The sequence below is a fragment of the Strix aluco genome, chromosome 4, assembly GCF_031877795.1.
Source record: "Strix aluco isolate bStrAlu1 chromosome 4, bStrAlu1.hap1, whole genome shotgun sequence".
Lineage (NCBI taxonomy): Eukaryota > Metazoa > Chordata > Aves > Strigiformes > Strigidae > Strix > Strix aluco.
The window spans coordinates 50,905,891-50,925,735 of record NC_133934.1 but is presented as its reverse complement, the minus strand read 5'-3'; the positions used below and the strand labels follow the sequence as shown (position 1 = coordinate 50,925,735).

The following is a 19,845-nucleotide window of genomic DNA, read 5'->3' as shown; positions in this document are numbered from 1 at the left end:
ATAGTTCCAGTGAAAGAAAAATAACGGGTGCTGGGAAAGTAAGAGGCTCCTTCTTGTGGCCATGTCTGCAGAGGAAGGGTGCTGGGTGTTCATTCCTTTGGGGAGGGAGTGTGTCCCTGTGGGCTGCTGTGTCAAGCTCCGTGTCTGCACATCCATTCCCCATTCTGAACCCACGCAGGTGCCAACACGGGTTACAAATGCTGCGGTCTTGGCCAGAGCATCCTCGCGGTTACAGCGTCTCGCAGAGCCCCGGGTCAGGGAGGTGACCTGCTGCTATGAGTGCAGCTTTCTTGACTCTGTCATTCGTCCGGTAAGGCAGCATCCCCCCACGACCATGCGCGGCAGTGACGCCGGGGAGAGGGGAGGGCAGGGGTGCTCAGTCGCTGGTGGCTCTCTTTGTGACAGCCCTGGATGTGCTGCTGTCAGTGAGGCTGATGTAGCTGCTTCCTGGGCTAGAGAGCAGGACTTGTGCTCCATCTAGAGCGTGAACTGACCCCCAGCAGACATCCCCAGAGAAGGGCAGACCTGTGCCTAGGCTGCAGCTGTGAGGATGGGGAGAGATGGACAAGTGTCTAATTGGGATCTCCAGTGCTGGGGGATGGGTTGGAGTAAGAGGAGGCTGGAGAGCAGGTTATGGGACTGGCCAGGCAGTGATTTCTCCTTCCACAGCTTGTCTGGTGCCAGACACAGCTGTGGACAGGATCGTGCCCTGTCTGTGTGTGGTCAGTGGCTGTGAACCTGGGGACACTGGGTTACAGGCTGGTCACCCTTGAATGCCAAGAGCACCTGGTAGGGACCTTCCTCCCCATTCTTCCACAGGTTTCCAAGTTGGCTCAGGAGGCAATTGCGAGCCCTCGGACCCTGGAGCTGGCTAGGGCAAAAAGATTGCATCCTGATTATGTGCCCCTGCGGGATGCTGAGTGGCCAGTGACAAAGACTGCGAAGCACGCGGTGGCCACACCAAGGCTCATGGAACTGGCCCAGCCTTGCAAAAGGTAGGTCCTGCTTACCTGCCATGGGGAAATGATCAACTGTCAGCCCATTTTGTGCAGGCCATGGCACCTTGTTGATCTGGGTTTAGCCAGCATGATTAAACCACAGCTCTTCCACTTCCAAAATGCATGGAATTTATATGACTGGATGTGCTAATGCTACATGGATTGTGGCTTAAAAAGCATTTTTGAGGTGGAAGGAGAATAAAAAGAGAAGAAATAGGAACTTTCTAGTTCCAGTAGGAATTACTGGTTGGGACTTCTTAATTATTAATTGCAATTATAAAAAACAACCAGCTGACACACGGCACAGTAGCACATTCATGCTGCCCAGCATGATGCAGCTGGCCTCAGCCTGGGCTGCAGGAAGCGCTGGGTAGGATGTTTCACAGAGGGTGAGGGGGAATGCCTGGCTGCAGTGGCTGTGACAGCTTCAGTGAGAGATGGGGCATCCCCTCACTAGCATCCTGGTGACAACAGCAGAGGCATGACTGCTTCTGGCCTCTTGACAGGAAAGGGCAGGGCTCGGGTGGAGGTGCGTCAGCTTTGAGAGCTGGCCCCACTCCAGCTGGAATTGACCAGCTCTGTCATCATTCCCCCCAGGCCTCCTACGGACTCAGCTCAATTCGACCCAGACGCGTTCACGGTGAAGGAGACTGCTAAGAAGGCAACTTGCTCTGCTCGGATCCAAGACCTGGCTCGTCCGATTAAGCGCTGAGCTCCCTCAGAAACACAGTCTGCTGCTTGTGCCAGTTGCCTCCATCAGCCCTTGGAACATCACCCTCTTTGGGCTGGGCTGTGGCTGGAAAACCTACTTGAACACAGCGCGGAGGCAGCACCCACCAGGAACACTTTCTTACAAGCAGCCACTTTTACTGGGCTTATCTGGGGAGTTAAATAAAATGGTCATTCCTTAAGAACAAAATAGTCACCAGGGGAAATGAGCAGAATTTGACCTAATGTGGGAAGCCTCTCTGCCTAGGATGTGTTATGTCTGGAGTTTATCACCCTTCTTATCTTTTTACTGTAATAGTTAAAGAAGCAGTGAAACAGCTGCGGGGGGAAGCCAGCACAGGAACTGTTCTTTCACATAAGGAAGTGTGGCAAACCAAAGCCAACGGCATGCAGTAGGTTGATGCAACACAATTCCTGACCTTGGGTTTCAAAATTTTTGCTAAAGTTTAGAGATCTTCTTAGCAACGCTCCAAGTTTTGTGCCTGTGACAGAAGTAGAAGCACAAAAGGCTGCAAAATTCCAGATCCAGGGCTGAATTTGATAAGGTGCAAATCCTTAGTACAGACTTTGGAAGTGCTGGGGTGGCACATGTGTTGGGTTGACTTGGATTTGGGGCCCATTTTCTCAACTGCCTGGAGAACAGGCAGATCCAGCGCTTTGCTTTGCATGCATCTTTGATACAAGTTTCATGAGTTAAATTTGCAGTTCAGATACTCAGTTGTGTGACCCTGGGCAAAATAATGGAGCTCTGCATTGTGATTTTTGGGGCCTAACTCAGAAAAGCAAAGTAAGGGAGAGGGCACATTGCAAAGACTAAGAAGAAAACAGGTATCAGTGCCAGACTCTGCAGAACGAACTCTGAGCTCCAGTAGGGTCTGTGGCTGAGTCAGTTTGGCAGCTGGATTGCCCGGGAACAACACAGCCTGTGTGGGACATGGCACAGGGACATTGCTTTTATCTGTTTCCTGTGAATGTGGCGTGCTTTGCACTGGCAGCCCAACTACTGGTGATGGGCTGGAAATACTGAGGCGAGCTGCTCTCCAGCAAGGGACAAAAGCCATAAATGAAAGCGTGTGGCAGTTTCAGTGCCAGTGTATCTTAATCTTCCCTGGGTTAAGCTGATTCTCCTTACAAAGAAGTAGAGGCAGGTGACCACAAGCCAGAGAGGATTAATCAGAAGATCCACTAATTGATTCAATAATCCACTGAGCAGAAGATTTTTGAACCCTTTTGAACAAGGTAAGGTCACTGGGCAATGGTGCTGGTTATTTTTCAGCCCATGCATTGTCCTGTACCAGGATGGATAAGAGTTTGGGTTTTGTGCAAGAGCCCCAGCGCAACTGCATCCCTCGGGCTTGAGAATGGCCAGATGGAGGCTGCGGTCTGGCCCCCCCGCCCTGCAGGGGAACCCCAGCACCGCCAGCCTCTGCCACCTCGGGGCTTGGGGTGTGCGTGGGGCTGTGTGGGCTGCCATGGATGGACCCGTGGATGCCCTAGAAGAGGAGGTTTCCCATGTCTGTGGCCTGTCCCTCTGGCAAGAGGGAGAACCCACAGTGTCCACTGAGGCTGCCTTGGAGAAGTGTTGCCCTCCCAGAGTAAGGAGTCTGTCTCTGCCATTGGGGCAGGGAGCACAAGCAGGGACATAACACAGCTCCTCTCATCAAAAAACTTTGTTTTTTTATTAATGCATTGGAAAAAAAAAAAGAAAAGACCAGTTCCTTCCCTTTTGTGACCTTTAACAGAAATGTGAGAAATGCAGTCAAGGGGCGCTTGTCTTAGTCTGATTATGGTGTAGGCACTCGGTTTGCCTATTTCCTGAGCTGACTCGGGCAACTTGAGCTAATCAAGACCACCTGAACAACCCATCTGGTTGTCCAGGTGCCCTCCTCTCTGGATGATCTGTATATTGAAGCTAGCATACATACTTTGCCTCTGGGGATCATAAGGAAAATAATTTTTTTTCCCCCCCTTCTATGTTTGAACCTTTCATGGCAGCTTTTCTGCAAGCCAGGGACAAGGGCTTGAGACTGCCTTGCCCTGTGCAGCTACTGTTAATGGATGGGAATCACTACATAGGTTATGCAGCCATCAGAAGCTGTATACACACACACACACACACACACATATATATATATAATATTTTTTCCTGGTTATGTACACTTTAAATAAAACTATGTTAAATAGCAGGGTATTACTTTGTATCTCAAAACCTATTGCAACAGAAGAACCTCAAGGAAACCCACTCAGTAGAGCTTCACCATCATTTACAGCAGGCATGGGGATCGGAGCAGCATCCTCTAGTCCCTGACAGACCCGCTTTCTGAGGGCAGCCCTTCAGACTTCCTCCACTCTGCCAGGCGCTGCTTGAACCATTTCTGGAGGAAAAAAAAACAGATTGAGTGGACTGGGTTGAGCCAACCCTCTGAATAACCTCACTAAAGGTACAGATGTGGGCAGCACGTGGGACCAGGGGAGGGAAATTCATGGTACTGCTATCTTGTAGAAAGGCACTGCGCTGTTCCCAGGCAGTTCAGGCAGCAGGGCAGCTGCTCCCGACCGATCAGTCTTGTTACCTATGTGTGCACCTCTTTCAAGCTCCCTTCAGACCTTGACAGCATGTGTGAGTCTTCATTTTATTGCTGTGGGTCCAGGTTTTTCTTGCAAACAGAGTAAGAGATTGGCTAAGGGGCTGCTGGATGGTGTCTGTTTAAACGGCTGGAGCAGTGATACAATCACTGCAGGTTCAAAAATGACAGGAATCAAAAGCTGACCTGCTTCAGAAAGGATGAAAGGGACAACACAGTGGCTCTCAACAAATTTAAGAACAAATAGATTAAAAAAATGGGTTAAAAATTATCTTAGTCTTCAAGCAATATGCATGACTACATTATTCTGTAGTAACTTAGCATCTCTAAGCCAGCTCCCAGAGCTGCTGATGCCACTTCAACCAGTCACAGTTTCAACTGTTAGATAAAATGCAGCTGGATAAAGCCACACTACCTCCCTAAGAAGAGAGATGTAACTCATGTGTGCCGGAAGCACAGCTCAGCCTTTTGTTTGGGAGTGTGCCTGTGAGTTGCTTTGTTGCTGCTCATTTTGTTGCTATATTTGTTCATGGCTATTTTTGAAGCTATTGTGGTCCATAATGATACAACCACAGTGCTCTCTACAAGTGGCTCTTGAGCTAGCACTGCCCTGGACCACATCCAGTCAGATGATTGCCTGCCGAGCCTCCTCCCCAAAATTTCACTTCCTGTCCTAAACCATCATCTCCTGTTGACTCAGTACCTCTTTGGATCTCATTTTTACTAAATTTTTTATTAAAATGGCTGCTATATCTAGCTGATAAAGCACTCCATGTGTCAGAAGCAATGAGTCTCTGTGTCATACGCAATGCAGGCACTTTGCAGCCTTCCATCCCAGTCTCAATCCTGTCCCTAACATGACCTTCATCTCCAGATCTCTAGGAGCACTTTGGATTCATGAAAAAAGATGGCTATTAGGGAAGATTTTAAGACATCTCCAGAGGTGTCCTGGGCATATTTGGCCTGTGTTTACAACTTGCTTTAGGAAAAAAAAAAAAATGAAGCAGTGCCATTTCTAAGGAAGAAAAGGTATTTCAGGGGTACTGCCTCCTTGCTGCCTCAAACAAGCAGCAGTACCTGCCTCTCACCAAAACACAGTAGAGGAGGGGTCTCCTTTTCCACTTCAGCCAAGGACTATCAGTGCAATGGATGTTATACCAGCATCCTTCTCTGGGAAAGGCTAAATGCTGGCATTGCCTGCTTGGCTCTCATATCCCTTTGGCTTTGCCCAGGGAGAGCCAGGCTTGGCAGCTCTCTGCAAAATACTGCTAACTTTTCAGTGGGTTGGATTTCTTTTCTGTACCCATCAATGCTGCTATGGGTCTAAGTAGCTCATAAAACACCTGCATCAAAAATGGCTGCACTGCAACCTGAAGGAATTGGGAAGGAGCCGTTTGCTTCTGAAGACCAGGTTAGCTTGCAAGTAGCCAGATGGAGCACAGGGCTCGGTGGAAGTCCCAGACAGTGGCAGATTGTTTCTGTCGAAGGACATTTGGAGGCCTCTATGTCTCCTAGAGAGGCTGACAGACCTGCCTGACATCTGGGCTTGGGGCCACTGAAGTAGCTAACTGCAGTGAGGGGGAGTGTGCACAGCCTGAGTATGTCCTGCAGGAGTTGCATCTTTCCTACATCTGTTTTAAAATGACTGTAGTTGCTTCAGACCATAAAGCCAGCAGTGGTTTGGGCACCAGAGACCACCAGAAATGGGTTGGAAGGAAAGACAGCATGCAGGGGTTGTATATGCAGGGCTCCACTGCCAGCCAGTGACGCTCGGGGTGTGCCCTTGTTCTGGCTGTGGGAAGCACTAGCCTGGTCGCCAAGCCCAGGCTGGGGATGGGGCTCCTGTGCGGGGGGGGAGGGGAGCAAAGGACTGCTGTGCAGGAGGCCTGTGGGATGAAGGGGCTGCAATTGCAGGGGAAAGGTCTTTGGGGATGCAGGGGCAGGAACATGTGGGGTGCAGGGAGGATGCAGGGTACAGGGAAATGCAATGGTGCAGTAGAGCTCTGTGGGTGCAGTGTGGGGTTAGGGGTGCACTGGGGGTTGCAGAGGTGCAGAGGAGACTTGTGGGTGCAGTATGAGGTACAGTAAGGAGTATGAGCAGTGCAGAGTGGTGCAGGGAGTGAAAGTAAGGAGTGCACGTAAGGAGTGCGAGCAGTGCAGAGTGGTGCAGGGAGTGAAAGTAAGGAGTGCAGGTAAGGAGTGCAGGGGCACAGAGGGGTGCAGGGGGTGTGGAGGGAGCATGAGGGGTGGGGGGGTGCAGTACGAAGTGTGTGGGGTAACAGAAGAGTGCAGGGGGTACAATAGAGAGCCAGAGACAGGACAGGCAGGAGATGTGGGAGGAGTGTGTGCGGCACAGAGGCATGCAAGGGGCGCACACTCACCAGAGTCTGCTCCTCGGAGAGCCCGGTCTCGGCTGCGATGAGGCACAGCGTGGTGGGGTCAGGATGCTTGTTCACCTTGCAGAAGTTGTACTCCAGGATCTCTAGCTGCTCCTCAGTGGGAGTCACTGGCTTCTCCGTGGCCATCGCTTCCCGGGGCAGGGCTATGGGGCCAGGCACTGTGGAGGGGGGCCGGCATCATTGCCCAAGCTGGGAGTGGCCAGCAGGGCCACACTTGCTGAGCCCCAGATTTGCCATCTCTGTTCCCCCAGATCCCCCCTCCCCAGTGGCCTCTGGCTGCGGCAGGGCACAACTCCCTTCCCAAAGGCATGCTGAGGAGCTCAGCTGTGAGCCCCAGCCCCCCAGCAACTCCTGCCTCAGTTTCCCCACTGTGGTGACCGCATGCCAACAGTGCCCAGCTGAGCTGTCTTACCATCCTTAGCTGTCAGAAAACTGCAGCCTGTCCTCTGCTCAGCACTCCCCTGTTGCTGTATTTATAGCCAGTGTGACTCCCGTGGGGACGATTCCTGTTTACAGCCGTATTTAGGCCTGGGCGTCACTTAGGAGTGATGTCACAGCAACGGGCATGTTGAGGGGGTTAATTTAAAGACATTAATTAAAAAACATTACTTATTCTCTGGGTGAGGGGACAGTATCTGGCATCCAGCCTAGTGGTTGTTTTTTTTTTCCTTCTCAGCAACCAGGCAAGTTTGTGCAGAGGAATCACAAACAAGAGGATGCAGGATCTTTTGGGAGCATGGGCCTGGACCCAGCAATCACCCCATTTTCCCTCATGATCAGTGTCCTGGTCTTCCTCCTAGCAGCGTGGCCAGACATTACACAAAGCTGGTGACAAGCAGATGAGCTGCTTTGTTTTTGCTAATATTTAATGTTATCATGCATGGGCATAAACAGTTAGTGTTTTTCTTGAGCACTGCTGAACTGTTTGTTTGTTTTTCAGTCTATAAGTGAAGGGTCAGTCCTCAGAGGACCATACCCCGTGCATGTCTTGCTCAAGCACTCACTGCCTTCGGCTGTGATCAGTGCTTGGTGCTCCTGGCAATAGGAGAAGAAAGGACCCCACATTCTCCTCAAGGGTAATGTTTGTCCCACTTGTGCTTTGCACGAATCTCTGGCAGACGTGGCACAAGAGCAAGAGCAAAACCAGTAAGTACACCTTGGATAAGTCGTACACCTTGGGTAAGTCCCACACCTCTCTTCTGCAGGGCTCCAAGTTTGCTCCCGCATGGCAGAGGGTCGAGCCTGCCAATTCGGTCAACTAAAATACAAGGCATTGCCCCCAAAAGCATGCAGAAGTCCCTTGATGCTGAATCATTTCGGTGATTCCAAACCCAACGGTGGGGTGTTGGCAGGGGAGGACCTGGATGCAAAAATGTGGCCTTTCTTGATCTACTCTCCTGCTGTCCGAGTTGCCTGGCCCGAGTTGCCTGGCCGTCTCTGTCAGGTGGGTTGGTTGGTGTTGCTGGCTCTCCATGCTGCCAGGAGCCCTCGGCCTGCTTTGGGACTCCTCTGGGCCATCGGCTTCAGACCTGCCCTGCCTTCACCTTGCAGTCCAGCTTCTTCCCTTTGGCTCTGGGGTGTAACCCAGGCACTTCCATTATGCTGCACCCCTATGGCGTAGCTTTAAACCCAACTGCTTTCCTGGTTGACAGATAACTCACCTTCACCCACTTGGTACTCTGGAGTGTACTGAATGCCCCAGGGCTCTCACTTGCTGACAGCACTGCTGGGATGGGGCTCAGCTCCAAAACTGCCTTGCAGCTTACAGAGAGCCAACTCTGCTATTCATGAGAGGCTAGAGAGATCCTCTTCTTTGAGCTTTACCTCAAAAAGCAAAGACCCCACAGAGACTTGTCTGTAGGAGATGCTTTGACTAATAAAAGGATCCTTTGGCATTTGAGTAGGGGCTTATAAATAGACCAGGGCTGGTTGTGAAACAGCCCACTCTGCTTGAGTCACTTGGTAAATAGTGATTGTAACACAGTGGTTGCATAAGGCTGGAGCACCTCTGAGCATAATGGAGTGTGCTGGTAGACAGCATCATCCATCACGCCTGGATGGACTGGGGAAAAACCATCTTTAACCCCAGGTGCTGCATGCTGAGTTGGCTGTGTCTGCCATGGATGTGCGGCAGCAGCCGCCTGGGCTTTCCTGGCATCAGCTCAGTTCAGACCTGTCCATATAGGAAGGGGACAGACAAAGTTCAGTCCCTCATGCGGGTGAGCTGGTGGGGGCCAGGTGAATGCTGCTCACCTACTTGGGCATTTGGAGACCTCTGGAAAAGATGCAGGGGGAGAAGGAAATCCCCTGGACTTGAGGTGCTGCTCTCCAGCACTGTGGCTGTCAGGCTCTCCATGAGGTCAAAGTGCAGATGAGGCCAAGCTCAAGTCCTTCAATTCCTCCTTGTTCAGCACCCCACTGAGTGACCTGCCCTTCTTCTAGAAAGCCCAGTCACCACAGGGTTCCTCATCACCTCTGGATCATGCATCTAGCCTGGGCCACCAGGAGCAACATGTCCTGGTGGTTCATAAATCATCGTTTGCAGCATGGTGCATTAATGTACATTCATGTGTGTGCATTGATTTGCATGAGGAACATGAGGTTCAACTTTCATGTTTCATCTGCATAGCTGTTTCTATTTCTGATAATCTCCCAATTCCTGAGGCATTTCCCCGTAGGACACAGTATCTTCTACTTTCTGGCAGTTCAGGGTGCCCTAGCACGCAGGATGTGATATCTCATGGTTTTTCCTTGTCTCCCCTCTACCCCTGCTCTGGAGGAAGAACAGTTCCTGCCTCTCAAAGGCTGTGAGAAGGCTTTCAGAAAAAGCTGAAAACCCTGGGTGTCATGGAGGGCTCTGCATGTCTCCCCACAATGCTCCACTGGGCCCTGTAGGTTTGCAGGAGTCATGTGGCCCTGTGTAGCTTGTGGCACCCAGCACTTGGTGCCTCTCAGCTGCTAAAAATTTGGGGTATATGACAGGACTTGAGGGCACCAGGAGTCCCTAAATGTCCTCATTGGCTGTATCTGGACCACTACTCACCTACTCGCTACTTAAATGGAGCCCCATTTAAGCTCAGGCCTGGAGCCTGCTCTTCAGGCTGCACAGGACCTCTCCCCTGTACAGGAAAGGTGATTTTCTTGCTTACATTTCTTTCTGGCAGAAATATGGAGAATCACAACTGTTTTGCTCAGCTTTGAAGAGCATCACTGCTCACTGCTTTTTTCTGCCTAAATTTTTGCAGGCATTGGAAAAAAATGGCTTTTTCAGTGCAATGGATGTAAATCATCTATTTGGCTTTCAGAAAGGCTGGGAACCTGTGGTTATCATTCAGCTCTGTGAGCAGTGCCATGCCCACTGCTATCTCCCCTGGGCAGCACAGGGATGAGAGTTCAGTGGCGGGGGGTTACTCACCCAGGCGGAAATGACAATGTCAGATGCACTGTCACAGTGAAACCACAGCACTGGTGACACCTGCTCTGTCCTATGTGTCAAGCTGGGAAATTCACACTTGGCTCTGACTAACTAGTTGTCTTGGTTTTAGGTGGAGCAATGTGAGAGCAGCCACCAGCTGAAGCTTGCAAGGGGTTCGTGGGTTGCCTGGGCTGTGGGTGGCTCCAGCAGCATTGCTGTGTACGTGGAGGCTGTGCAGGCAGCACCTGGTGCTCTTAGTGTGGCTTATGGGGCATTTAAATGCACCTCCAGGACCATTTTGGAGTGAGCAGGAAAAAGGCAATGGCTGATGGACACAAATTGCAGCAAGAGAAAGTCTTATTAGATGTTGGGAAAAAAATCTTCATAGTGTGGGGTGGTCCAACATGGGGACAGGGACCAGAGAGTGGCGGCATCTCCATCCTTGGTGATCTCTAAAAATCAGCTGGACAAGGCCCTGAGTGACCAGACCTAGATGTGAGGTAGGATCAGTGAGGTGGAGAGAGACCTCACTCCACAATTATACTGCTCATGTCCTGTGGTTGCACCCAGCTCCCCAGAGACACCCTGAGGTTACTAGCAGGGCTCCCAGCTCTGGCCAGAAACAGGAGAGGACATCCCTCTGCTAGTGCAGTCAGCACTGCCTATCCTGGCAGAAAGCAGCCACTTTTCCAGAAAAGACATGATCTCTGTGTGCTCAGCTTTGCTTTTTTGAATGGCAGGCACAATAGCTGTCTGTCTGTGCAGCTTTCTAACAATTTACTGCACCTGAAGCCCCTGGAAAACTCTGAGCAGTAGCTCTTGCCCAGCTGATGGGGCCCCATAGCCCCTGCTGGGCTTCTTGACCCCTTCCCCAGTGCTCTCCCCACTGTTAGGGCTGGGATGCATCTGCATCTGGCTTTAGCTTGCAGCTATTTCCTTCCACTGCAGGGATTAAAATAGCAGTTCTCAATGCAAAGGAGACCTCCTGCCCTCTCTTGCTTTGCTGCAGAGCCATGTCCTGTCCCAAGCTTTTCGCAGGACTCCTGCTGTGGGGTGGCTGTGGATAACATCAGCCGGCATGGTGCACAGGATAAGGTGGGACGAAGGCTTTAAAAATAAAACAGACCCTACCGTAAATAAGGAAAAACCACCTGTCATGCATCCGGTAAACTACCCGTTCAGCCTTTTAGAAGATAATATCAGATGGGAACAAAGCAAACAAGAGCACAGCAGCTGCTGAAGCAGAGGCAGGTCCCTGTGGTACCCCCAGCCTGGGGTCTCTGGCTGCCTTCGTGACCCTCTCCCTGCCCCAGGCATGAAGCTTTCCCACCACAGCCCCGCCAGGTGCTGCTCCAACCTCCCAGCATCAGTAAGCGCAGGTCACATCCTCCCTCCATCCCCCCTTCCCCACCATCCCCAACTGCAAATCTACCCCAGCACCCCCAGCTCAAAGCCTGCACTTACCTGGAGCTGTCAGAGACCAGAAGTGTGTAGAACAAGAACCCCGCAGGTCCTTGGGTGACTGCTTAAGTATCTGCGTGTGTGTGACAGGCGGGGACCTGAAAAACCTGCTACAAATCACAAAGCTCCCGGGATCCACAGCCACTCTCTGGGCTGGTAATTCAGGTTTGGCATCCACTCTCTTTGGCAGGGCTCAACGCATGGTTGTACGTGCTGCAGGGCTCTCCGGACGGGTGGCACCGGGAGCCGTCATGGCTTGTCCTGCCACGCTCAGGGCTGGTGGACGCCGTCCTGCAGGCCCCGGGTGAGGGCCGCTGGGGCTGTTTCCTACAGGGTGCAGGAAGGGTGATGGCAGGGTGCGGTGGAAACTGCGCTCAGACGTTCATTTGGGCTCCCGCCAAGCTTGCCTGCCCCTCTGGGGACCCTGGGGCCCCCACCGCTGCCCCCTCAGCCAGGCTGCCACCTGCTCCCCAGGTGTGGGGAGACCCACTCCTGGCTTTGCTAATGGAGCACAGCAGCAGTCACTGCTGTGCAGGGCTGGCTTTTCATCTCACTTTAGTCCTCTGCAGAGGATTTGTCCAGGTTTAAGGCTCCTGATTCTGCTGTTGCTTTTGCCAGTACAGTGATCCTGCCAGGCTGGGTAAAGGGGCAGGACTGGGTCCTGGATCTGACCTGCTGCTGCAGCACAAGTGCCCTCAGAGGCACAGGGCAGGAGCCTGGCTGGGGATGGGGAAGAGGGTAGGGCACCCTCTTCTGCCAAAGATCTATACTCTCCTTTGTTAAGTGCCTGGGAGCCTGCAGTTCCCAGTGGGGTGGGCTGGAAGCATTAGACAGCAGCTTTAAAAGAGACATATTGTGGGGTGGGGAGGAGTTGAATTTCTCTCAGCTCACAGACAGCTGGAAGGGGATGCTGAACAATCAGAGAGGCTGGAGAAAGGGCTCATGAGAAACTGAGTATAGGATGCAATGACTGAGGTTATCTGCCAGAGCAAAAGGAAAACTGGCACTGGATGCAAAAAACTGTCGAGCTGACTGGAGCCAGGGGCAGGGAGCCCCTGGGGAGAAGTGGCTGGACAAACCCAGGCAAAAAACCTGCCATATGTTTAGCAATGAGCCAAAACTACCCTGAAGATGGAGTGGTTTTGCGATGTGGGGGGAAACCCGGGCCAAGGCAAGGAGATTGCAAAGAGATCTGCACCAAAGTGTATGCAGACCTGTGCCAATTTTCCTAGCAGGATGACGCTGATCAGTGAATCTTTTTGCTACAGGGATAGCTACACTGCCTGATCAACCAAGTGCTGCTGTTCAGTGGCTGCCGGAGGATGATTTTGGGAGAAGACTTGATCCTGCATGCCTTGGGCAGGCACCCAGCCAAGGGGATATGTCATGTTTATCACTGGTGCTAAGCAACAAGAGCATGGGTAGCGCTGGATGGGGACAAGCAGGTTGGAAGATGTGTCCGATGGGATGGCTCCAGCAGCCATGGATGGAGGGATCGGGGTGCATTCAAGGGGGCTGCAGCAGACCCTTGCAGCAGGACACAGCCCTGGATTTTGAACTCCATGTGGGAAGTCCAAGCAGAAGCCCTGAATTGTGTACTGCCATGTACTTGGGGGAGCTCTGGTGGGTATTGCTACTTAGCTGCCCCATGCTATGCTCTGCTCTGGCACCTGCTCTTGGCCGCCCTTGGAGACAGGACAGATGGGAAAATATTCTGGCTCAGAAAGATTTTCTTACGTTTGTATGCTGTCTTTTATTCTCTTTCATGCGTGTGCCCCAGGCATTGCAAAATGTGAGTAACCTGGCCTGCGGGAACAGGATCAGCTCCTCTCTTCCCTCCTTTATTACTGTCAACAGAGAGAAAGTCTTTAATGTGGAAAAAACCTTGTCCCTTAACTTGTGAACCCAGCCCAGACTTGCACTGGGAGCGCTAGCAGTGATGTGCTTCAGGCTGAGACATGCCACTGAAATGGCTTCAGAGGTGCTGGGAGTCCTGCAGTGACAGTGTGAAAGTCACATCACAAATCTGTCCACATCTGGCTGGCAAATGCTAATGCTTTTCTGATCCTGAAGTCTTTTAGGCCCCATTTCTCTTCCTGGGAGAGGGCCAAAGTACTGCTGGAGTTTATACTTCAGCTGGTATGAGGAGATCCTGGCCCCAGAGATTGTCCCTTTGTCAGGAGGGTTAGATTAAATAGAAACAAAATGCAGGATGCATCCAGGCCCATCACAGAGTTTTCCTCCCTACAGGGAGGAAAAAATACAGCTGTTGTGATGTGCATTTGACAATTTTGCATGATACTGTGGCACTGCAGCAAGGAGTTGGCAGCTGCAGCCTGTGTTCAGCATCCCACTCCTCTGGACCCCTCTTGCACAGGCTTGAATATCATCCAGTGCTTGCACTACGGCAACATGTTGACTGCAGTCACTTTGTGAGGGGCATTGGACACATAGTTCGTGGTCATCCTGGCCCAAATGTTGTCTCTCTAACACTGCAAGGAGACAGGCTGGAAAAAAAATGAAGACGACAGGAGAGAAGCAATTTGTTAAGTCATCAGGAGAGAATAGGATATAATTTAGCTTTTCTGACTTGTTCATACTGCCTCCTTTGCATGCCTGTATCTCTCCTGGATTTTGCCATGTTCTGCTTCTTGAAAATGAGGCTTAGTATCAGCACCTCCTATCTGGACATTAAGCAGAGATTTTTTCTTTTTTTAAGTATGTGAGTTAAAAAATGTGGGCTTTCCAGAGACATCCCCACAAGCCAATTGTCAGAGAGAAAGCAAAACCTTCCCTTCTCCTCCTGAACACACGAATGCAAAGGGAAACTGCAAAAAACATCTTCTGTTTCTTTTCCAGTATTTTTTTCCTAATGTGCTTGGGTTTTCTGGCTACTGACCTAAAAAATATGGCTGGAAAAAAGGCTTTACAGAATTTTGGGGCTTCCATTCAGTTAGAGAAATTTCCTAACCAGCCAGTACTGACTCACAGGACAACTCTTGCAGCTAATCAGATGAGATTCCTACCCGCAAAACCCACTTGCTCCAGAATAGTGTAAGAAATCAGTTGCTCTGCAGGGTGCAGCTAACAGTTGCCTTTGTTGGATACCCCAAAACCCAGGAATCACTGAATGACTGAATCACTGATCTTTTGATCAGTTTTTCCCTGGGTGAGCAACAACAGGAGCTGCAGCCCAAGAGCCAGCAGCACACAGTGCTCACCCAGATCATGCCCCGGGCAGGGGGAAGAGGAAAAAGTAGGTACAGGTGGCTCCTTGCTGCCCTTGTTACTGGAGCAGCAACTGCCTCAGCTGCACTCTCCTTCATGCATTTTCCTTTTATTTTAGTGGGCAGGCTTCAGCCTTTCTATCCTCATAATCAGAATTGATCCAGGCCAGATAGACAAGAATCAGATATGACTTCCAGTAAGACCCCTGCCTTTTCTTTGTCCATGGGATACAGCCATGTGGATGGAAAATGTAGTGTTTTATTGCTCCTCCAGTTGCTCCAATATTTCTCAGAGAACAGTGTCATCTCATCGGTATTTCCATGTGCAGTCTCTGCCTGGGGTAGAGTCGTCCTCCCTCCTCCCTCTCTTACTAACCAGATTGTTTTGATGTGACTAAACCAGGCGCTGATATGTGCAGTTCCTTGCCAGGAGGCTTTTCAGCAGCGCTGCAATTGCTTGTAGGCAGAGCGTGCCCTAGCACGCAGAGAGAGCCGGCAGGGCATCACACGTGTGAGCTGCCTGCTGTGCCCAGCCCAGGAAAATATGGGCTCTGGCACTGGTGAGAAGCAGGGAAGAGGCTAGAGGAGACATGCAGATCCGTTCTCTACCCCTGGAGTGCAAGAGGGATGTGAAGAAGAGTGAGGGCCCTTCCAGAGATTTGGATGGTTGTGCATTTTCTACGGAGCAAGTCAGGGAGGTGGGAGGCTGGAAAATGCTTGCTAAAATCAGTCCTGGTCTGAACCGGCTGAGCGGCAACACGCAGCTGGCAGCAGTCCCTGTGGTTTCTGTTGGAGCAGTTTGGGCGGGTGGCACAGAGCCACGCTGGGCGCCCGCTGAGAGGTGACCCTGGTGTCACCAGCTGCTGGGGCGCTGCCACAGGCCCCAAGACTGTGAGTAGGATGGGTCGTCCCTGTGTGATACACGTCACAGCCCCTGGGGCACCTGCAACACATGCTGCAGCCCCCGGGGCACCCGCAGGGCCCCCATGGCACTGGCAGATGACCAAGATGACTTGCAGAGTGACGGTGAACAGGGAAGGGACATGATGGAGACTGGCCTTCTGCTCCAGCTGCCGGGTGTTGGGGAGTGGCTTCAGGGGCCCTGTGCAATTAACATAAAAAAATTGTTTTTTCCCTTTAGCAGCCTGCGTTTTGCTGCTCTCGGGAAGCTGGCACTGACAAAGGCATTGCAGCAACCTGGGTGCTAGCTGCCAAAAGTTTTCTCTACATGGCTGGCCATGGGGACAGCTAGGTTAGCACAACAGAGGCACTCATGGTTGGCTCCCTCATTGCTCTTACAGCCTCACCGCCCCAGGGAGCAGGTCAGATGCAGCGGGACATCCCCTGCTCCTGGAGCTCCCCTTGCTCCAGCTTTGGAGCCATTGTCAGAGGGTTGGTTATGTCCAGCATGTCTGGCAGAGAGGCTCCAGGCTGGAGGAGGATGCTCCTTGCCATCTCTCTCAGTAGGCAGTGACTGGGCTGGCAGATGGGGGTGCTTTCCAGACAGGAGCAGTGGGAGCAGGGTGCTGTGCTGCACAGGCAAGCAGCTGGAGAGTGCTCAACCCATGGGAGAGCCCAGCAGGCTCAAACAAGCACAAACACCCTAACAAACCTGAGCGAAAGAAGCTGTACCTGCACCCCTGATTAAGAAAGTCCCACTGTTGCCTGCGGCCTGTGTTTTTGCTCCTTGTCCTGCTGGAGGGGAGTAGTTTGGGGGACACAAGAGGCTGGGGGTGCCAGTTGCCATCGACAGTGAGGTTGGGTCCTGGGGCTCACTGGCAAGCTGAGGCTTCTGGTGCTGCGGTGAGATCGCCTTCATGTTGCTCTGAGTGTCTCTGTGCCTGTCTCTCGGCTGGCTGATACTACATATGGCCAGCGTGTCTGGCTTCCCTGGGTCGTTCTTTCTCCCGTCTTCAAAGGCTGTTTCTTGGCTCAGGCCTAGTCCTGGCTAGTGAGGTCTTTTCCAGAGAGGGCTTGGTGTAGGGCCATGTCTCCTGTTTCTTAAGCTGATGTCCTGGCCACAAGGAACCCTTTTCAGTAGGGTGGGCACAGAGGGGCTGAGCTGAGAGACCCCACTGGAGAGCTGTGTCCCCATCACTGTGCTGCTCCTGCTGTCCAGTGATGGCCTGTCTGCACGGCAAGGGAGCGCTGGACCAGGCTTTCCAGAGCCTGTTTCCCTTGAAATACACTTCGCTTAGCAGATACTTTTTTAGCAAGATACTAATTCTAGCCCCTGCTGCCCATTCAGCTCTTCTGCACATAGCACATTATTCCTCATATGTGTTTCCACATTCTAGCACATTATCTCTTATATGTGTTTTCTGGCTTACTGGTGCATGGCAGAGTCTAAAGGCAGTGTTTGGCTGGGGACAACAAACATTTCTTTCCCTCCCCATGAGCCCAAACACTTGGTTTTCTTTTCAGAGCTCAAAAATCTCCTTTTCTTCTTCTGACTACTTTTTTAAAGGGCATCCTTCTTCCTCTGTGTAGGAGTAGCAGAAGTCCCCAAAATATGCACGTTTTTGCTCTCTTTGGGCTCAATCAAATAATAGCAGGTGCTACTAAGAGTTTACAGACCCTTATGCCCAGAGTTTAGGAAATCTTTACCTTGCCCGATCCAGGCAGATGACTTGCTTACTGCTTTCTCCTCTTTGACATGAGTATTATCTAGCTCTCAACTGACAACAATACCTATAGTCAAGTTTTAAACTTTATGGTTGCAAAACTACCTAACTTCCAGGCACAAAAATTGCCACAAACTGCATATTGCCCCCTGCCTTCTCCTGGAGAAACTGGTTCCTCATGGCTTGGACGGGTGTATTCTTTGCTGGGTAAAAAACGGGCTGGATGGCCAAGCCCAAAGAGTTGTGGCGAACGGAGTTAAATCCAGTTGTCATCCGGTCCCATGTGGTGTTCCCCAGGGCTCAGCACTGGGGCCACTTCTGTTAATACTTTTATCAATGAGCTGGACGAGGGGATCAAGTGGCCGTAAGTCAGTCCAAAAAGGAATCCAAGAGGAGCAGAGGGAGGAGGAGTTTTGTCTCTGTCCAAGGGCTCATAGCTCTTCAAGACGACTTGGGGTCAGACCACGTGGCCCAGAAAACTTTGCACCTCTCCATGTAAGCCAGGGACATCCACCTACAGTGCCCACTTTCATTTCAATTGCGGTTTTGGGGGGTGTCTGCCGCTTTGTCACAAGAGCCCCTGGGAGCTCACTCTTGCCAGACAGGTTCATACTTGGCATGAAGACGCCCAGGACACGCCAAGCCGGGCAGTGGGGCTGAAGGCTGGGGCTTGCTGTCTGGGTGATGCTGCTGTGGTGGCAGTGACATCACAGAGGACAGGTGACAATGGGGGCTGTGCCCAGCAACATCATCAGGCAGTCCTGCTGCCTTTTGACTTGAGCGCTTGGTGAGTGCAGCATGCAGGGGGAAGGCTGGGCTGGATGGGGGACAGGGCAGATGGCCAGGGGGGTTCTAAACCAGAGCGAGAGCCAAGCCCCTCAGGGCCTGGGGGCAGAGGTGCCCAGGGCTTCCAGTGGTGGCAGGTGCCCAGAGAGGCTTTGGGGATGTGCCGGGTACCCGTGGCTCCACAGGACGCTCTTGTGTGCCCAGGATGGGGCCTCAGGAGACTCTTACTCAGGTGTCCCTTGCCCTTTCATGGGGTGCAGCCCAGCCACAGGCTGGCCATCAGGGTGGCTTGACCAGGGTGGGCCCCATGCTGTCTCCAGGGCCTGTGGCCCCTTCAAACCTGTCGACACCAGTACCCAAAGGCTTTCCTGGGACAGCCTGTGGATCCCACGCCCTGCCCTTGCTCCCTCTAACCTCCCTCACCCCCTCTCCGACCAGCCCCCAGCTCTAGGTGGCTCCTGCCCTGCTCCCCTGGCCCCGTGCTCCCCCCTGCCCAGCCCTGCTGAGCCCCCTTTTCTCCCTTCTCCTCTAGGCCATGGCTGCAGCAGTCACCCTCACCCTGGCTCTGCATGCGCAGAAGAGCGGTGACCAGATTGATGTGGCCATGGCCAAGTCCATGCAGCAGCGTGAGGAGTACCTGCGTCAGGAGACGGCTCGGCTGCTGCAGGAAACTGAGGAGAGCAGAGCTGCACAGGAAGCCACGCTGCTTTCTGTGTTGCAGCCGTGGCTGTGTCGGACTCTTGCAGGAGTCCTGCTCCTGATGGCCCAGGCCTGCTGGCCGGTGAAGAAAACAAAGCTTTTCTCAAAGAGCTACAGTGAGCAGGACAGCTGCAGAAGCAAGGAGGAGGAGGACAAGCAGGAGCAGGAAGACCTCAGCGAAGCACACAGCATTGACGCGTCTTTGGCTATGTTCAGCCCATTGTCAAGGCATCGCCTGCTCGAGATGTGCAAGGTGCTGAAGGAGCTGGTGGGTGACCTCCTTGGCGTCTGCCGAGTGCTTTGCATGAGCACTTTCATGCCGCTCATGCACCCAGCCACTGGAATGGACAGCACCGGGGAAACCTGGAGCATCGAGGAGGACAGCATCTCCTATGGCCTCTTCGTGATCTTGCAGCCACCCCCTGGGCACTCTTTCAGCCTGGAGCAGGACACCACAGGGCAGCTGCCAGCAAGGCCCCTCCGCATCCACATGGCACTGGAGTGCATGTGCTGGAGGGAGCAGCTGCTGGGCGATATGTTGGGCTTTCTGCACCACCACAACGACAAGCTGCGGAGGGATCAGAGCTCACGCCTCCTGCGCACCCTCTGCATGTGCTCCTACTTGGACATGGAGAAAGTCACCTGCTGGGTCTCGGTGTTGGTGAGATCGGCCTGGCTGCTTTTGTCCCAGTCGCGCCACTGCCGGCTAACGGTGCTGCCCTCCTCCTGGTCCTGCAGGTTCCAGCTGGCAAGCACTTCTGAGATGGACATCACCATCGAGATGAGGTTTGCAGTGCAGCCAGGCAGTTCAGACACCTACCTGAGCCTTAAGTAGACAGAGGCCAGCTTTATCAGTGTCACGGCTAGAAATATTAACACAGCAGTGACGCAGCAGCAAATCAAGGTTTATTGATGACTAGTA

General features: G+C 52.4%; 3 protein-coding genes across 5 annotated transcripts in view; 2 read left to right on the top strand and 1 right to left on the bottom strand.

Moving 5' to 3' along the window:
- SPMAP2L (sperm microtubule associated protein 2 like) overlaps positions 1–12,907 on the top strand; it is a 21,536-nt gene extending 8,629 nt beyond the window's left edge. The window contains exons 9-12 of the mRNA XM_074821273.1: positions 179–310; positions 820–995; positions 1,596–2,966; positions 12,856–12,907. Of these exons, the coding sequence (XP_074677374.1) occupies positions 179–310; positions 820–995; positions 1,596–1,710 (423 nt within the window). The 3' untranslated portion in view covers positions 1,711–2,966; positions 12,856–12,907. The remainder of the gene's footprint in view (positions 1–178; positions 311–819; positions 996–1,595; positions 2,967–12,855) is intronic.
- On the bottom strand, positions 3,383–11,801 carry HOPX (HOP homeobox). 2 transcript variants are annotated; one of them, XM_074823056.1, is made up of 3 exons: positions 11,591–11,801; positions 6,694–6,869; positions 3,383–4,102 (listed from the first exon to the last, which is right to left on the bottom strand). In XM_074823056.1, the coding sequence occupies exons 2-3, from the start codon at positions 6,835–6,837 to the stop codon at positions 4,025–4,027; spliced, it is 222 nt and encodes a 73-aa protein (XP_074679157.1). In that variant the 5' UTR covers positions 6,838–6,869; positions 11,591–11,801; the 3' UTR covers positions 3,383–4,024. The 2 variants fall into 2 exon arrangements, with proteins under 2 accessions (XP_074679157.1, XP_074679156.1); XM_074823055.1 differs by lacking the exon at positions 11,591–11,801 and adding an exon at positions 7,124–7,237.
- Positions 7,270–19,845, top strand: LOC141922921 (inositol 1,4,5-trisphosphate receptor-interacting protein-like 1). Of its 2 annotated transcripts, none has more exons than XM_074823050.1 (2): positions 7,270–8,155; positions 18,757–19,845. In XM_074823050.1, the coding sequence occupies exons 1-2, from the start codon at positions 7,937–7,939 to the stop codon at positions 19,756–19,758; spliced, it is 1,221 nt and encodes a 406-aa protein (XP_074679151.1). In that variant the 5' UTR covers positions 7,270–7,936; the 3' UTR covers positions 19,759–19,845. The 2 variants fall into 2 exon arrangements, with proteins under 2 accessions (XP_074679151.1, XP_074679152.1); XM_074823051.1 differs by lacking the exon at positions 7,270–8,155 and adding an exon at positions 13,147–13,210.